General features: G+C 42.5%; 1 protein-coding gene across 3 annotated transcripts in view; it reads left to right on the forward strand.

Annotated features, from left to right (window-relative positions):
- TULP4 (TUB like protein 4) overlaps positions 1-20,484 on the forward strand; it is a 383,734-nt gene that overhangs the window by 186,438 nt on the left and 176,812 nt on the right. For all 3 annotated transcript variants that reach the window (XM_088457433.1, XM_088457432.1, XM_088457431.1), the window contains one exon: positions 12,465-12,626. In XM_088457433.1, coding sequence (XP_088313559.1) covers positions 12,465-12,626 — 162 coding nt within the window. The remainder of the gene's footprint in view (positions 1-12,464; positions 12,627-20,484) is intronic.

A 20,484-nucleotide genomic window follows, 5' to 3' on the forward strand; every position in this document is an offset into this window, starting at 1 on the left:
CTATCCTCACGTGTACGCCCTATCCGAGTCCCCAGGAGCACTGGATCTGCTGAGCCGGTCACAATGCCGTCAGCTCCAGTCTCCGTGAGTCAGTCAGGACGGGACTCTCAGTGGCCATTTTGTTGTATATTTTTAGTGCCATTCATAGTTGCCGCTGCCATTTTGTTGGAGCTCTGCTCTCTATTGTTTATCATTAATCACTTCACCGTTTCTATACTACTAAATATGACCAGCTCCTATCCAGTAACATTAAAATGTAATCAATCATGGTGCTGTTGGTGGTGCATAATATCTGACATAAACGATAAATTAATACAAACAATCTTTAAATACTAAATACATACACACAAGGTGTATACGACGGTAAGGTAAAAAATTACAATGATTCTTAAAAAAAGGAGCAATTCCGTAGTTATCATTAAGACCATTAGGAACAAGGGTGTTAAGATCATAAAACCAAAACATCTCGCGTCTAGATAATTTATTATCCAGAACGCCCTCTCGTTCTCCTATCATAACATGTTCAATTGCTTTGAATCTAAAACCCTCAATATTCGAATGATGTACTAACTTAAAACTCCTTGGGACACTATGAATATCTTGTTTATTTTTAATTCTCCGCAAATGTTCCTGAATTCTTAATTTAAGAGGTTGTTTGGTTTTTCCTACATATTTAAGTTTGCAGGGACACTCCAATCCATAAGTGACCCATGTTGTCATGCAATTCATACTTGCAAATTTGTGGTACTGCGATTGGGACTGTATTTGCACCTAGCTTTGTGAATTTGCACATGGGGAGCTGGGAAAATGTTTTTATCTATGGTGATACCCCATTTAGGGACACTAGAGAAGTGACCGGGAATATAAGATTATATCCTATCACCCGGATTCACCAGGCAAAGTCTCAGATAAGCCATAAAGATTTTTTATCTGGTACGTACATTGCCTTTTAGAGCACGTGCACAAACATCTATAATTTATAACAATATTAAGCGCATGCCTTTTCCATCCCTTTTTTTTATAAAATATATATTCCACATGAGACCGGCAGCACACACCTTTTGAATGAAATCAGGAGTGCATGGCACATAAAGGTATAGGCATGTAGAAAAAGAGCCAGCACATCCAATTTAGTCAATGAAAAAAATATTTTATCCACAGAAAAAGTGCATCAATACATTTTCAGTGAATCCATTTTAAAGTGCATATTCAAAAAGAGGGACAAAGGGTAACCGATTGTATACAATAGCATGCATCAAGCCAGAGGGTACTCATCATAGCAGCATAAAACCTGATCCCTTCAGAATACTGATGCCCGACAGCAGCCGTTTCGGTGTTGTCCAAAAACCTTAGTCATGAGCATATTATAAACTGCCCTCACACCAAACTATATACCCACATGTTCCAATCACATAACAAGACTCGCCTGTACCAACATCCTGGCTGCAGCAAACACCGGCTTCCCCCCCAGTCCCGGCTCCAGCTACCGCTTGCAAGTGATGGCCATCTTGCTACACCCAATGAAGCCACTAAGACTACACCTGCTGGAGGCTCCTACTCCTACTGAGGCTGCGCAACAAGTAAAAGTCCTATCTCTACAATGGCGCATTCTTGATGTAATAGTTTAAAAACTGTAACTTTCTAATTTACCTGAACCCCAAAAGCACGTACCCTGGCACAATAGTTACCTAATAAAACAAACCCCAAGTCTAAATTCGAGTTTTGCCTTCCCAAAAAACCCCATAGACTACAGCAATAAAGGGTTCCTAACTGAGAATGTCAGAAAAATGTGAAAGTTGGAGCTTTAGATTATTCCCAAATCCTCATTTTTTTTTTATGTTTATGCCCTGAAATTTGGCATGCAGCACCGTGCAACAGTTCTACCCCCCCCCTATCAAATTTCAACTCGGTACCTCCTATAGCTTTGGAGGTGTAGCCCCTTAAACACCCTGCCCCCCCCTTCAGAATTCTCTATGGAGAAATCCCTTTTTTTAGATGCAGCCTTAATATAAGGGCACGATTGTGCCCTTATAATATATATAACAGGTAGAGAGAGAGCTAGGCTATTTTAACACTTGTTTTTTTTTCAGTTAAACTTACCCAACTCTCTGTGCCTTAGCTGGGTTATGTTGCTGCATCTGGCAGAAGACCAATGTAATCATCCCATGGAACTCACTTGGTAGATGGAATAATGAGTCGGTGGAGTGGATGTCTCCCGCGGCTTCCACAGGGGGAGGGAGAGTTTGCTACACCATGGGGTGAATAGGTGGTCTGAGCTGGTGGAGGCACCTTGCTACACTGCAGGGGGGATGGGAGGGAGGTGGGGCAGGGGGGAAGGTGGTCAATTCTGGAGGAGACTGTCTGCTTCACTGCGGGGGGGGGTGAATGGAGGGTTAGAGGAGAGGAGGCAGCTTGCTACACTGTGGGGGAAAGGTGGTCAATCCCGGAGGAGGCTATCTGCTACACTGTGGGGGGAGAGGAGGCTGCTTGCTATACTGTAGGGGGGGGCTTCAATGGAGGAGGAGGATGGCTGCACTCACTGTGTGACTGCAGGGGGGGAGGTCTGGTTACAGCAGGGCAGGCTGCTTGGGGATTGGTAAGAAGGGGTTGGCTAGATGCTAGGGGTGGGGCCTTGGACCATGCTGCTACTGCTGTGTGAGCCAGCAGCAGCAGTTCAACTTGTTTGAACACAGCTCAGCAGGTTCACTCCAGGGCCGGATTTGAGGGGTGGGAACCTGACGTGCCCTAGGTTGGCGCCTAGGTTGCCTAATGGTAAATCCAGCCCTGCTACTACTACTAATAAAATAATATTTATAATAATAGTTATTCTATGCCCTTTCCTAAACTTTAAAATAGACTTTCCACCTTCATTCTGCCATTTCTTTGCGGGTATAATTAAAGTTCCACTGTAAATACAATAGACATATCAGATCTATTTGAACTTGCAACAATGATTGTAAGAAGTCACAACATCACAAAGCTCTAAAGACCATAATAAATCAAAAGGTGAATACAATTATACTGAATTCATGAGATGTGACAAGAATCTATTAAAGGTATGTGTATCCGTTCAAAGCCATGTAATAGACAAAGAAAAAAAAAAGGAAGCAAATGGAAAATTTGATAGTGGCGTGTGGGACTAAGGTATACAAGTACATGTTGTAGGTTACCAGAGCTGAGGGAATCAAAACAGTAATTGCTTTTGTTGCTACAAATGAATGAAACACCCTTTTATTACATTCAATGATATTTATAGGAATACAAACTAATCCAATCCAGTAGTGGCACACAAACATTGCCAATCACTGATTTCCATTATTTGAACGCTGTATTACCGCCTAATCACTTTTACTCACTGGCCCCTTCCTCCTACTTTGTGTCATACCTCGGACCAATAGTTGTGGTTTCACTTATCGAATCCGGCGCGCGCTCTCACTAGCAGGGACCCGTGGACTGTGTGCTTCAGACGGGTCTTCATATTTCTTGGTTTTGATCATGACTTTTTCTGGTGGGGCTGTTGATTCCTTTTATCGGAAGACCTCTTCTTCCTCTAGTGGTGACATGCAGAATTATAAAAACTATGTGACAGCAAATTACCTTTCCTATATAAAACTGGTTTGGGCTTTCCCTCATTGTCAGAACTTGATCTTGTGCTGCTTGCAGTCAGACCCTTTGGCTTTCTGGGATTCTTGTGTTTCCAGTCTGAAATATTGTTCCTTTAACCTCCTGGTGTTTCACTAAATCAGTTGTACCATGTTAAGACCTCCTTGTGCCTTGCCTCATTACCTATACTATCATCTAGTTCCTGGTTCCTCAGGCCTCATTACACTAAGCTATATTATGTTCAGAAGCCTTGGTGTGCTTCATTTCAATCTGCTATACTATCTAGTCTGATGGCTCAAGCCTTCCTACAGTGAACCGTTTCCTAGATCTCCAGGTCTCTCCATCTTCTAACAATGATCCTTGACATTTCTCCTCCCAGTTTACTAAATCATCCTCAGCTGCTCCAAGACTCAGTTTCTCTATCTAAGTACCTTGTGCTACACTTTACTATTCTTTCCTCCTTGTCAAATCCTTGTGGGGTCTATACTACATTAGACTCTGCGCCTCTGAAGCAAGCAGTGCCAAAGAAGAACTGACTGAACCAGACATCTGGAGCCTGTGCAGCTTTTTTCTCTTGGGCTTTGTGTTTTGCATGCAGAGGCTCTGAGACAGAGGGAGGGTTATTGGCTCATCCACACCTTTATCATTTTCACCTAGAGTACTGTAACCTACTTCTCACCAGCCTACTGAACTACCACACTGCATCTCTTCAGTCTACCCTCAGCAATGCTGCCAAACTCCTCTTCCTTTTTTGTCACTCCACCTCTGCTGTCCCTTTTTTGCCAGTTGCTCCACCGACCTAACATCCTGTCCTATACATTATCAAGTTCAAACTCCTTTCCCTCTCTTAGAGAGCCCTAAATCACTCCTCTCTCTCCTACTTATCCAGCCTCATTTTTACATACACCCTATGTTCACTTTGCTCTTCCACTGACTGCTGCCTCTCCTTCCTGATCACCATTTCCCACTCCTGTCCTCCGTATCCTGTACAGCTTCCATCCTCTGGAATCACCTCCCACACTCAATCAATATTGCATCTAGCCATCCAACCTTTCACTGTGCATTCAAAACTCATCTCTTATTCAAGACGACCGCTCCCCTCTCTCTTCTGTGTCTGCCCATATCCCCTCTGGTATGTAAGCAGAGTGCTCTCTCCTTTTGTTTCTCTACCTAATCATGTAATCTGCAAGTTGTAATTATGTATACTTATGAATTTGTCTGTAGCTGTATTTGTTGTACGAGGGTGGTTCAATAAATAAGGTAACAAGACCTCTCATTGCGTAATATTATTCAACTCGTACCTATACATATCAATAGCATGGCCTTGGTACAGATTATTTACCACATAGTCACCTTACCTGTCTAAGCATTTGTTCCAACGTTACACCAAGGCATTTATCCCAGCATAGAAGAAATCCGTGTCTAGCGCCTGAAGCCAGGACATGATGGCTTCGCTTTTGCGAATCAACTTCCCCCCCAGGTGCTTATTAAATGGTCCAGAGAAATGGAAATCACAATGTGCCGGGTCAGGACTGTAGTGAGGATGGTCCAGTAACTCCCAATAGTAGTGCCTTAACAACTCACATATGTGGTTAGCTGAGTGTGGCCTGATGTTTTCGTGCAAAAACCCAGGTAACTTTCAACTAATTGCTCTCTGCAATCAGTTCAATGTGTCACAATAGCGGACAGCATTCACAGTATCTCCCTTGGTGAGGAAATCAACAAGAATAATGCCCTTGTGGTCTCAAAACACGGTCGCCATTACCACCTTTGCTGATGGAGTTGTTTTGAATTTCTTTGAAGATGGGGATGATGTTGTTTCCATGTTGCCTGCTTTGTCTCCGGTGTCACGAGATGCACCCACGTTTCATCGCCTGTAACAATATGCTGCAGGAACTGCACTCCCTCCTCATGGTACCGCATCAGATGCACGAGAGAAAGTCCCATCCTGTTGGTTTTGTGAACTTCTGTACCCAGCGTGAACACTATTTCCTGTACCCCGGTTGTTCATGAACGATGTTGTGCACAGCACCCACTGAGATTTTCAGTTCATCAGCAATATCACTAACTCTAAAGCATCTGTCCTCCTGAATCAGATCTTCAATACAGCACAAATTGTCATCTGTGGTGGACATGCTCGGCCGGCCTGATCGCTGCTCATCTTGAACTTCTGTCCTGCCGTTATCAAATGCAGTACACCAAACCCAAACCTGTTTCCATGACATGACATTATCTCCGTACACCTTGACACATTGGCAATGAATTTCAGCTGCTGATGTACCCTTTAGATGCTGAAATCTGATCACACTACTACAATGTTTGATCATGTTTCCGCCAGCTTCGCAGTCTTACAACTGATGTTGGGACAGTATGATATGAGGGTCAGTCTATAGGCCGTGAGGGGAAGCAGTGGTCTACCTGCTCCGGCCTTGCAGGAAATTGGAATGTAATAGAGGACATTACAAATGACAGTTCTTGTTAGCTTATTTATTGAACACCCTCGTATGTTCTATCACCTTTGTACCTTGCAACAGAACCCTTGTAGTGCCGTTTAATCAAAAGGTAATAAAAGAAGGACCACTCTCACTGGGACTGCAAGTTCTGATTCCTCCCAATCACCCCACATCCCTAAAGTTGCATTAAAACTAGCCCCAGTGAAAACAGCAGTGTGTGTGTGTATGTGTGTGTGATATATAGATATAGATATATATATATATCTATCTATATGTCCACCAATTACTCGGCACTCACTTCCTTCATGCACCAAATAGCTTGCTAAGGTGCCTTCCCTAAGTGTTCAAAACACTCCATATATTTACCACAGGGAGGGCGGCACTCAGTAGTCTTTCAATCAAAGCTCAAATACTTTTATTAGTTCCAACGTTTTGGGGTTCCCCCCTCCTTCGGGGACAGCAGTTACAAAATACATACACAATCAACAGACATATATAACCACAATGACGATCGCAATTAGGTCTGGCGCTCTCCAAAAGAGTCTAATTTTGATTGTCATTGTGGTTATATATGTCTGTTGATTGTAAATGTATTTTTTGCTGTCCCTGATGAAGGGGGGAACCCGATACGTTGGAACTAATAAAAGTATTTGAGCTTTGGTTGAAAGTCTACCTCCCTGTGATAGATGGATAAAAAAAAAAAAATATATATATATATATATATATATATATATATGTATGTATATATTATAATATATTCATAATGTGTCCGCACAGCACATATAATTAGCTAATGTGCTGGGTTGCTAACCACAATATGGTGTAAACGAATTCACATCCAATATATAGTTCCTCAAATTAGGGGTGACTCACCAGACTTGAAGTTGCAGTAAAAAGTTGTTTATTCCATAGTATCAGAACAACATCAAACCGACTTTTCGATCCTTTCTGGATCTTTGTTAAATGAAGGAGGGTACTGCGCTCAAATGAAGGGGTATTTTGTGAGTGTTCCCAAAAGAAAGAAGTTTAACAATCTGTCTGTTTTAGACTATTTATTAGGAGTCACACTGCTCCTATGTTGAACAATGGATATATGTCCATAGGTATATGTATATTAAGGGTACAGTTTGCGGATGAATGTCTGTAACGTTGGTGGTTACCGCTAACTGGTCTGACTGTCCCAAACCTAGGGTAGTTCCTTAGATTAATACAGTGTTTCAGTATATAGCATGCAGTGTGGTACGTGCTGTTTGCTCAAAAAAGGGTGAATCTGGCTTCAAAAGTTTAAGTTCTCTACGCAAGGTATGTAAGCAGTGTCTGGTGGGGCGGTGTCCCGTGTCCCCCAGGTGCACTTACCCTCTGCGTCCTTGTTGTACACCTCCAGGTGTATTTGATCTCTTCCGCTGTGTCCTCCTGGTCTCCGATGTTCCGCACCTGTGTTGTGCAGTACACACTGTGCCCTGCGAGACTTCCGGGTGTCACGTGTCGCGTGATCTCGCGGCACCCAGGCTCAGCGGGGGTAACAGCGGCTCCCCTCGCTCCATCGCGAGGAGACTTCGGATTCCTTATTAGGTGTCTGGCGGTCTCTATGTTAGATAGGGGGTCTGTGGATATGAAACTCCGACACGTATCGGCCTTCCGGGCCTTTCTCAGTGAAGGTGTGCCTTTCTGGATCTTTGTCAAGGTACAAATAAGCCTATAGTACAACAGGCATTAAATACCCATAACCCCGCCCACAAATACATCACATTCAAACATATAAACACAGACATGGTTTTCCTATAGAATCGGACTCTGCAAAGCAGCCTTTCTAGAGTGTGAAACCCTCTCCATCTAAGGACATCCAGTGTCCTGTAACTGCGTATAGTCAAACTCACTGCGAGTCCAGAGTCAGGCACCGACGGTGACACGCAGGTGAACCGCATGCTGCCGAGGGACAGCTGCGGTCACGTGGTTCAATACTATGGAGACTCCCAGTGCTACTGATCAAAGGGGAACAAGCGTAGTGAGCACCATATTGTCACATCCTGCTAACCATGGCAACGAATGTAAATAATATCACATGGACTAGTTGATTTGAAGAAACTCCACAGACTGTGATGTGCTCTGATCCCTGGGATCTGTCTGTGGAGTTTCTTCAAATCAACTAGTCCATCTTAAAAGGACAGCATTGTACTATATACACTCTGGATTTATGTCCTAATTTGGTCCATTTCAAGGACAACCTTAAGGATAATACTTTACAAATTTCTGCTAGAGATTGTGTATTTGATATATATATATATGCCCCTGATGAAGTCCTAACAGACGAAATGCGTTGAGTTGTAAACTATTATCAGCAGGGAGAAACCTGCCCATTTTGAAAATCTGGCCCCTGAGGGTTAATGGCAGATTCCATATTGTCTTCTATATTGATTATTGAAGAAACTGTGTAAGCATTTTATATAATACATTTTCTTTCATATATATGTCTATTAGACATGTTTTTAATAAAATCAATATTTTCAAAGATCTAACAGTGGGCCATTGGGCCAATTTGTCTTGGGTGTTTTACTTGGTGAGTGGGTCTTTTTTTTAGAAAAGTCCAATTGGAGCCACGGGAAGTTGGTCCAGTACAATAAAGAAGAAAAGTGGACTGTCATTTGAAAATTTCTTAATAGAGACTATATTGGACATTTCCATTGGTGTGGATCACAAATTTTTTCCATACGTCCGACATCCTTTCCATTCTATTAATGTTTGAAATATTGTTGTGATGTGCGCCCTCCTATTTTTATTTTTTGTTGTCTAGAATTGGTTCCCACTAACGGGTTGTCTTTGAGGTGCGGCACATATCTTAGCGTAAAATAAGGGCAATTTTTTGTGTATATATCGTGAGAATCAAGTGGATCTCCTAGATCTCCACTAATTAACCACATATTATAATGAGTGTAGTATATCAAAATATCTATATCATATGCATAATTTATATGTACTGTAGATAAGTACCACTAGTAGAACAATCACACAAGCAGTATTAATATTCAATTCAAGCGCCGATTGTAGTAATCACTGAAAAATAGGAATAAAAAGTAAAAAATCAAAAATCAAAAAATAATAAAAAATAAAAATAGAGATTGAACATGAATATTATGAAAAAATGATTAACATGAAGATTATTGTAAGCTTATGTTGTACTACTACAAATTCAGAGTACACCCCTAAAGGAAGATATTCATGTGTATCAAATCATTTAGGCCCTTTGGCCATACGGTGTCCAATTTAAATATCCACTGTGCCTCTCGGCATAGGGGTGTCTTTGCTCTGTCACCACCCCGTTGTAATGGGGGTACCCTGTCGATGATCAAACATCTAAGGGAAGCCAATTGATGTTGACATTGCATGAAATGTCGTGCTACAGGTTTATCGGAACTGCCAGTTTTCAGAGCCAACCTAATAGATGAACGATAATTGGCAATTCGTTCACGGAACGGGCTAATCATTTTCCAGACACAAACCAGTGAACAGGGGCATATTAGAATTACACCACATAGTATTGATCTTACGACCATTGTGTGGATGTGAAAAAAAGCTCCCTGTGTTCATACTTTCAGGCACTGAAAGCACCCGGTCTTTGTGGTGGATAACCAACATTCATTATCTTCCTTCAATGACATATAGGTGCGCATCAACATATCTCTTAGGTTAGGACCTCTCCGATATGCAATCATGTTTTTTTTTTGGGAGTGATCTGCCAAAGGTGGGATCAGAGGTTACCAGATCCCAGTTCTTTTTAATAGCTGTCCTGGTGGCAAAGCTCCCAGTATCATAAGTAGTCAGAAAGACAAAATTCTTTTCTTCTTAAGTTGTTCTCTTTCTCTTCTCCCTGAAGATATTTTTGGCTTTGAGTAGACATCTCTCAATGACCTTCGGATGATATCCTCGTTCCAAAAATCGATGTGTCATCTCTATCAGTTGTCTTTCCATCGTTACTTCATCAGAGTTGTTACGCATAACTCGGATGAATTGCGAAATCGGGACACTTTCTTTTAACGGTTTTGGATGATAACTATTGTAATCCAATAGCGTATTTCTATCGGTGATTTTCCTATACAATCGGTACCCGAACCCCTGTCCAGTGGTGAACACAGTTACATAAAAAATATATTTGTTGTCTGTCACATTGCATGGTGATTTTTATAGGTGAATCAATACTGTTTAATACATCGACCATCCTTTCTGCAGTTGTTACCTCACCATGCCAAAGGATAAATATATCATCGATAAATTGCTTATAGTAACCGATGCCATCTCCAAACCTGGGGTAAACATGGCGAACATTTTTTTTTATTAATTTTCAGTAAATTACCTTCAATTATTCGGTTATTAGCCAGAATTTTTTTTCTACAATTTTAATAGCTCTTCAGGAGGTTTCAATTTTTTAGCTCACACCTCAATTAACGTTGGAGACCACTGCTCTAGTTGATGTTGCCGCCATGTCTCCTGAACCTCTTGTTGATGTTGCCGCCATGTCTCCTGAACCTCTTGTTGATGTTGCCGCCATGTCTCCTTAACCACTAGTTGATGTTGCCTGGTAGCTTCTTGCTGTACCCTGATGGTTTCCTGCTGCACTGCTGTCGCTTGTAGCAAGGCCTTAACAATATCCTTCATATTGTCGGGGTTTCCAGCAATTTTGTAGCCACTTGCACCCAGGACATGTAACAGTACTGGTTTCCAGCAAAAAGGAGGATCTGGCCCTTTAACTGATCCGGATTCCACAACTCTGCAGACAAAGCACCACCTGGACTTGCTTCTGTGTGTGAGGCACCACAGCTCCCAGCATTTCACACTGTGAAAAAGCCCCTGCAGAGTATCGCATCTGCAGTTTTACTCTGTGCCCCATTTAATTTCAGTCCAGACAGACACTAATTAGCCTCATGTGAAGCGTCCAGCCAAAAAAGCTCCTAACACACACATCTTCCTGAGGTTACAAAACACATAGGTTAGGAATCTAGGGAAAATATATCTGCCTTCCACTTTGATGCCAGTGACCTTGTCACAAAATATATATATATATATATATATATATATATACATATATGTGTGTGTGTGTGTGTGTATATATATATATATATATATAATGCATACAAACACACGTGTGTATGTGTGTGTGTATATATATATATATATATATATAGATAATGTGTATATAGGCTGCTCTTGGCAAGGCAATGTGAATTAGTGGAGTTCGATCAGGGCACGGTAATGGGTGCCCAACGGATGGGACATTTCATTTGCGAAGATGTTTGGACATTTAACTTTCCTTGATCTACGATGTAACATGTACCAGGAATACCTCATGGAAGGCATTACCACCTACAATGGACAGCGCAGTGGCTGACCACTGGTGCTTAATGATTGTGACCAGTAGCGTCTGGCCAGAATTGTCCATGGTAACAGACAAGCGACACTGGCTCAAATGACATCCACATTCAATGCAGGTAGTATGCATATCCTGCAGGTTAGTGCAGATTTCTTTAGTTTCCATTTTTATGGAAGCAAAAGACCCACCAGAGCGCCCCTGTTAGCACTTTCACATGGGACACAGTGCCCCACCTGGGCTTGTGACATTGCTAATTGGACCCTGAAGGACTGGCAACATGTGGCGTGGTCTGATGAGTCAAGGTTCCAGTTGTTTCAGGCTAATGGTAGGGTTCGGGTGTGGCGCAAACCCCTTGAGGCCATGGACCCTAGTTGTCAACAAGGCATCGTGCAGGCTGGCGGTAGTTCATAATTGTGTGGGATGTGTTCACGTGACATGGATTGAGTCCGCTGATCCACCTGAACACGTCATTGACCGGTAACCACTATGTTGCACAACTTGATGACCATTTGCAGCCTTTCATGGACTTCATGTACCCTCACAGCAATGGGATATTCCAGCAGGATGATGCACTTTGTCATCGGTCTCAAGTTGTCCAGATTTGGTTCGAGGAGCATTCTGGAGAGTTCCGATGAATGACGTGGCCTCCACATTCGCTCGACATGATTTCAATTTAGCATTAATGGGATGTGGTGGAGACGTCCATTCACACCCAAGACCCTGCACTTACAAATACCAGGGAGCTGTGGAAAGCTATCTAGATGGCATGGTTCTTTCCAGAGGTCTTCCGTCCACTTGTGGAATCTATGCCATCTCGAGTTGCTGCACTTCGTTGAGCTAGAGGGGGTCCTACACAATGCTAAGCATCTATCCCATGACTATTGGCACTTCAGTGTATATTTACACGCACACACACATTCATTCTACATGCATACTTTTTTTCTCTCCATATTTAAGATCCTATTTAATAATCTTAAATTGTATCCCTTCTTTTGTTATATTCTTAATAATGTTGCCATACTGCATTTCTGTATTTTGTCATATAGGTGAGTGACTTTACCTGGAGTCACGATGGCACTCAAGCTTTGATATCATACCGAGATGGATTTGTGCTTGTGGGTTCAGTGAGTGGACAACGACACTGGTCATCTGAAATAAACTTGGAAAGTCAAATCACTTGTGGTATTTGGACCCCAGATGATCAACAGGTATTGGAGAGCTTATATGTTTATTAAATGATTGGTAAAGTTACATGAAAAAATGGTGCTTGTTAGTTAAATACAGTTATGGAAAGTGTTGCTCAAGGCTGGTGCAGAAATATAAAAAATAAGAAATCTGTCAGGTGCTCTGTAATTTTAAATTGGTTGGGTGTTCTAGATAAAATCACAGCAACAGGCGGTCTCCATTTAAGGCTTAAAAGGGTTTTATGCCAGCTTTTCGGTTTCAGATGGGACGTTTATTGAGGACATACAAATAAAATCATATTCCTTTAAAGCAAATTCAGGAACACCAATGTTAATTAAATTATCTCATGCTAAACAATTATTTAAACAATCTGAAGCTGCCGCCAAGTGTGATTGTGCTGGGCAAAGCCTCCTAAGGTGTCTTCTCTCAGAGGAACAGAGCAGGCCGCCTCTGAACATGCTCATGTTTCTACAGTCTGAGGTCCTGGTTGTTTTAAATAATTGTTAACACGTACAATCCAGTCCAGGTTCTGGGGACCATAATTAACCAGACAAGATCCATGTTGTAGATATGTGTATTTATACAGTGCCATCACTATTTATCAATGTGTTTTGTCAGGAGTTAGCTCATTCTGTCCCCAGTTAGACAACATGGTAAGGGTTAGATTGCAGAGTAAACTATATCATAACTTCTAATATGGGAATTTGTTAAATGTTTTGAAGAAAGGACCCTAATGTTATCCACAGGCTGCAAGCAGTACCCTTAATGAGCACTTCTCTATTGATTAGTGTAGTTAATTATCACTTTAAGAACACTTTGGTCCAAGATCTACATTTAGACCCATGGGTGTAATGCTTGTAGGGTTAAATACTATGCTTCAAACATTTCCATGTTGAACATTGGACATTCTTCAGTGTACATTCACTGTTTCCTGGTGACCATTTTAAGTCATTTAAGAAGTCATCAAGACACCTGCAGTACACACAACACGTTAGATACAAAAGATTTGTTAGCTATATATTTTTCACACAAGTACTTACAGATATGCACATAAACTGAACCGTAAATATCTGGTGGACCCACCTCAGTCTCAGTGTTAATTAGTATATTTTCAGCTGCTTTAATACTCGCCTGGTGCGTACATTGAAATTATTATTAAGATTTATTTTTAGGGACCATATGTGGTCAGCATTGCTGTATAAAGGGCAAATTACAAGACAGTGCATGGTAAAACAGTACAATACAATAAGCGATACAGTATACAATTCACAAATGACACTACATCTCCCAATATAACTACTGTCTGTTGCCAGTGGGGCAAGGGGAATATTTGTTACAAGCTGAAACCTGTACCCATGTGCTAGGGTGCAACTGACTGGTTTAGAGCCACTGCAAGAGTTTATGAAGGAAAGGCAAAGATGAAGCTCAGAAAGTCCAAAGAGGAGGTAGCTGGTGAGTAAGAGTAGTATATGATGAAACAGAAGGAAAGGGGGCCCTGCTCATAGGAGCTTACATGCTATGGTTCGGGGAGAAAAACAGATGACATGGGAGCTGAGGTCAGGTAGCCAGAGTGGGGGAGATGGAGGATGAAAGAAGGTGAAGTGAACTTTGTGACAACATGGTTAATTAGTGGACTGGCAAGGTAGGTTTTCAGCACCCGTTTGAAGCTCTGCAGGCTTGGGTATAGTCTGATAGGACGAGGGGGAACATTCCAGTAATGGTTGGCAGCATGCAAGAAGTCTTGGATTCGGGAGTGAGAGGTGACTGTCATTAGCTGACCGGAGTGAGAGGGATTTCATTTGAAGATGGTCTTGTAGATAAAAGGGAGCCAGTGTAGAGCTTGGCAGAGAGGGGAAGCAGATGTGAAAAGGCAGGAGAGAAAGATAAGTCTAGCTGCAGTGTTAAGTACAGATAGGAGAGGAGTGAGACATGAGTTGGGGAGGCCAGTAAGTAGAAGGTTGCATTTTTTGAGACGAAAAATCATCAGTGAGTAGGTATTAGTCTTTGTGGCATCCTGGGAGAGGTAGGGTCTGATGTGAGTGATGGTGCAAAAAATTGAATGTGGAAGTGAAAGAGAGGGAGGAGTAAAGAATGACACCCAGGCAGCGGACTTGGGGAACAGGAGATAGTGGTGTTGACAACAATGATAGAGATGTTGAGGGGGAGGAGATGCTTGAGGGAGGGAAGAAGATTAGTTCAGTTTTGGTCATGATGAGTTTGACAGCGCACAGACATCCAGGACAAGATGGCAGAGAGGCAACTGGATACCCGAGAGAGGAGGGAGGTGGAGAGGTAGAATTGCCTGTCTTCATCATACAGATGATATTGGAAGCCAATGGAACTGAAGAGTTCACCCAGAGAGAAGATATACAAAGAAAAGAGCAGAGGGCTGAGGACAGAGCCCTGCGAGACCCTCACTAGAAGGATGGATGAGGGGGAGATGGAATCAGAGACAGAAAAGGAGCTGTTGGTGAGGTAACCAGAAGAGAACGGTGTCAGAGAGGCCAGTGGTCGAGGGTGCACAGCAGGAGAGGGTGATCACTGTGTCAAAGGCTGAAGAGAGGTCCAGGAGTATGACCAGGCAGAAGTGGCCCCTGGCGGAAGCCAGATAAGAGAGGATCAAGGATGGAGTTCTCAGAGAGTTAGCAAGTGAGACTGTTAATAAGCAGCATAAGTATTTTGGTTACAGTGTACCCTCTCCAAGAAAGAGGAGAAGATGCCAGAGGGGAGGGATAGATTGAAGAGATAAGTAAGATGGGAGCAGACAGAGAGGGAGAGGAAGTGAAGGAGGCGAGATGATGTGATCCAGGTGGCAGGTAGAAGATAAGATTAGGGAATGGAATTCATTACCTGTGGTGGGGGGAAGGAGCACAGAAGCGGGGGTGGCTGGAGAGAGAGAAGGTGGTGTGGGTGGCAGAGTGATGAGGAGGAGATTTCCTGACTGTTGGGTGTGATTTTGGAGGTGAAAAAAGAGGCAAAGTTATTGGCAGTAAGAGAGGATGGTAGGGCAAAGAGATGGTGGGGGTTGGAGGACTGAGAGGAGATGAGAGACTTGAAGAAGGATTGCTTAGCAAGGGAGAGAGAAGGACTGTAGGATGAGAGGATAAAGTAGATAAAGTCTGCCCAGGACCCAGAATTTCTCCAGTGGCGTTCAGTGGAGCAGGTGCAATTTTGGAGGAACCAGGTAAGTTTGGAGCGGCAAAGTGGGACCAAAGAGGAAATGGCAGCAGAGGAGAGGGCGAGGCTGTAAAAGGAGATCTCCTGGTTGGGGCAGGTCAAGGTGGATTGGGAGGGGCGGAGTGGATATCAAGCAAGGAAGACATTATTAACGGGGTCTAGAGCATCAATATTTTTTCTGGTGATGGAATATTTGGGAATGGGGAGTGGTGCAGGAGAAGGGGAGAAAGTGAAGGAGAGTAGATGGTCAGAGAGTCACAAGGGATGGTTGGAGAAGTCCGAGAGAACACACAGATGGTAGAAGACTAGATCAAGTGAGTGGTCGAGGTGGTGAATGGGGAAGGAGGTCCATTGAGAGAGGCCAAAAATGGAAGAAAGGTTGAGAAGATTGGATTAAACAGGCTTGGTGGGGATATTAATGTCACCTAGGATGATGGACGGGAGGTCAGAGGAGAGATAGTGGGGAAGCCATACGGCAAAGTTATCAAGGAATTGGAAAGTGGAGCTAGGAGGACGGTAGACTACTGAGACGCGTAGATGGATGGGGTGGTAGACATGGGTAGAGTGAACTACGAAGGCGGAGAAGGAAAGGGAAGGTTCAGGGGATGACACGAAAGGTACAGTTGGGGGACAGAATGCCCACTCTGCTGCCTGGGCAGTCATTAGGTCTGACATAGTGAGTGATAGCCAGGCCCCCATAGGAGAAAGCAGCAGGCAAAGTGGTATCACAGGAAGAAAGACATGTTTCACTGATAGCAAAAAGTTTGAGTGGATAGCAGGAAGTTTGTTACAGATATATCTGGAATTCGAGAGGGCACAGGAGAAGGGGAGAGAGGAGATATGGATGAGATTGCCTGGGTTGCTATTGGGAGAGGATAGGCTTGCTCTGGGAGTTAGATGACGGCAGAGAGTGAAGATACAGATGGGCCCAGCTAGTTTGTTGCTCATAGCGCGCCATTGCAGGCATCTGTGTCGCGCCATGGAACGTTACGTGATGGCTGTAATGTGGCATGCTGTGGTATTCCACAGTGAAAGAAAAGAAATGGCATGTAGTACACTGCTTAACCTCTGGGTGGCGAGTGCTCCACTGATGAAATTTGTACTACTGAATACCAAAGTGGATGGCCCTGTAATGTGTACAATTCAATGTCTACTGAATAGCGGAAATGCCCAGTGGTGGGATGTCGGCTGAAATGTTTTGAGTCTAGGGCAGGAGTGCTGTGTGACTCGGTAGCGCCGAGTATCTTTTTGTGCATCTTTTTTACCTTCACATGTGTCTTATTGGCACAAGCAGCTTCTGCTGATTAAAATGATATGCAGCATGCCTATGTTCTGTGAGCGAGTGCAGGTGTATCTGCAAGCAAACCACTACGTTACAGTGTTACAGTTTCTGATATTATAACACAGTGTTTCGCGTGCAGATACACCCGCACTGGCTCACAGAACATAGGCATGCTGCATATCATTTTAATCAGCAGAAGCTGCTTGTGCTATCAATTCGCATCGCTGTGTGATTCAGACGCATTTGAAGGTAAAACCACGCCATATTAGTACAGTACATGTAAACACATACATCACGTCTCAGTGAAAGCTGTGCATGTCTGTGACCCCTGTCTGAGCCCTTGAGACAAATTTTTTTTTTATATATATATATATATATATATATATATGTGAAAAAGTAACGAGAGAGGGCGTACCTCAAATAAAACAGTGTAGCCCACACTGTTTTATTTGAGGTACGCCCTCTCTCGTTACTTTTTCACATGGCATGTAAAAACACAAGCAGATTTTACATGCCACATGGCATGTAAAAACACAAGCAGATTTATAACCGGCTCCTACCACGTCCACTGCCGGGTGAGTTACGTTGTCATCCCCTGCTGGCTGCAGGTCTCTGCAGACCACTACACCTCAACTACGGACCCGGTAGCAGCGTTCGGCTGGTGTTCGGAACGTCACAGAGACTCTCCATAACGCGTTTCGTCATGGACTTCGTCAGAGGGATGGGCTCTGTGACGTCAGACATTCCTTTTAACTCTAAAACCTCCCAATCAAGAGCGATCACTACACAGAGCAGCTCCATTACTCCCCTTCCACACAGCGGGATGCAATTAGATACATATCAAAAACTAACCGAAAAGTGTATTCACCATTAACCTCGCCATTATGTTTGTTCGGCATTGTATTAGATCAGATTAACCACTGACTCACCAGCAACTAGCATCATCAAAGTTACTACACATACTTTTGCACCCGATGCGTGGAACGGAGTTTACATAATCTTTCCCTGCTTCCTGTATAGTTACTAATAAAATTTAACCTTTACTATGTATCTGAAAAGGGGGCAACATTAGCACTTTGCCACATCTATATCATGGTAATTATATAGAAAAAAGGAATATTAATTTTCTGGACACATTCTTAGCACAATATTAACATCCTTAGTTTATATTAATAAATATTGATAGAAAGTTTGCTAAAAACATTCTTAGCACAGGGATGACATCCTTAAATTAAACCTACTGTATTATCAAAGTATGTTTACTATAATCCGCACATATTAATTATTCAGGAACCACTTATCTCCTTAGAGCATTACTTCATTAACCCATTACAATCCTCTGAACTAGTAGATCCCTTCAAGGAATGTGCAGACAGGCCAGAAAAAAGGGGAGAAAAAGAACAAGAACAGAGGGGTATGGATTCTTCACAGAAAGGGAGTGATTTCAATTCCATCATTCAATCCGAAAGGCGTTAGGGTCCCTAGGGTGATTATCCAATAAGTCTCCCGTTTCAGGAGGGACTTTTCCCTATCACCCCTTCTTTTATCTGTATTGACCACCTCTAGACCTTTAAATTTCAGCCCTGCTGGATTGATATTATGACACTGGGAAAAATGTCATGGGATGCTGTGATTTTGTACTTTATTTTTAATATTGCGGGCATGTTCTAAAATGCGTAACTTCAGCATCCTCTTTGTTTTTCCCACATATTTTAAGCCACAGGGGCAGCTCAGCATATAAATTACAAATGTGGGTAAGCAATTTATGGAGAAGCTAAATATAAATTATTATAATCTGAGGTTCACCCATGTATTTAAAAAAAATAGAATTGAGTACCTAGATCTTGTGTTTGATACTATGAATTTTGCCAGTACTAATAAAATTGAGACATACACCTCCATGACGAAACGCGTTAGTTGGGTCTCTGTGACGTAACTCACCTGGTAGTGGACGTGGTAGGAGCCGGTTATCAAGCTGCTTGTGTTTTTAATACCATGTGGTATAAAGCCCACACTGTTTTATTTGAGGTACAATTTTTTTATTTTTTTATTTTCTTAAAGTACAGGACTCACACACATACTGTACTGTAATTATTTAATACTTCATTACACATTCTTCTACAGCCCTGATTCCCTGACCAAAATGCTGTACTATAGTGTACCCAATCACAGCTTCTGTCAGTCAGTCATCGGGCGATGATACAGAAAATGCATTGTAAATCTGACTCATGCGCTGTTTAGGAAAAGTGACACCTGGTGGACAAAAAGTTGTATTACACGATATGACTTTTTTTCCAGTGCTACGCTACGTTACGTTATGAAACATTGTGTGGCGCGACTCAAGGCTACTGTGTGGTGCGATATGCATGGCGCGCTACATAGCTATGTGGAGCAACAAACTAGCTAGGCACATCTGTAGGTATCTCTTCTGGAAGATAATCAACACATGTAAATTTAACATTTTATAACGTTGTTCTGTTGTACTTTTCTATAGTTTATAGTAATTTTGGGGGAAAATACATAATCGGTCCTGAAATTGCATTGCGGGAAAACACAAAATTGTTCCTTTTTGTGGATTTGCTTGTATGACCTTGATAAAGGTCCCACCTGGGACTGAAAATATTGGAATGAAAATCCTTTTCTTTCTTTGAATTGACAGAGCCTGTCACTGTGATATGTGCCTTCAAGGTGCAAAATAACTGATGGCGCTCAATTGCTCCAAGCAAAATGTTTATGAAGAGGGACCATGTCACCATGTCACACACAAGTGAATAATAATAATTTTATTTATATAGCGCTTTTCTCCCGTAGGACTCGCTTTACAGACCTCTGAAAACATGGTACATTGTACAATGATTTGGTATTGCAGGAAATAGAAAACCACACAGAGATAATTAAAAACAACCGAAACCTAGAGAGCACAATAAGCATACTGCAGGGTTGGTGCAGACATTTTAGGAAATAACTTCCACGGGTTATATATTCCACCCATTAAAGGTACCATATGAGGCAGCACTACGTAGGATTACCCTGGGTGGAATATGTTACACCTAGAAGAGATGACACAAAATGGGTGCCACACCATAATCGTCGGGTCCATGTATTTCTCATCCCATCCTCAAGTGTACCAGGTGAGGCAGCCATGTTGGGCGCACTACAAAGATTACACTGTGTGTTATAAGTCGTACAAGGACCCAAGGCATATATGGGAAGACTGACATGTGGAGCAGCATGATATACCCTGTATAAATAGATCCACGTGATGTACATCCTGCCCATGGAGGAGCACTTCAGTGGAAGTATAGCACACTGGCATAGCATACAGTAGGGCAGAAGTACATAGTACAGAACAGGGAACAGCAAATATAGCAAACAGTGATGCAGTTTGGACATGACCTATATGGGTGATTGAAACATTTGTA

Source organism: Taudactylus pleione, unplaced genomic scaffold, assembly GCF_031769625.1.
Source record: "Taudactylus pleione unplaced genomic scaffold, aTauple2 ptg000760l, whole genome shotgun sequence".
NCBI lineage: Eukaryota > Metazoa > Chordata > Amphibia > Anura > Myobatrachidae > Taudactylus > Taudactylus pleione.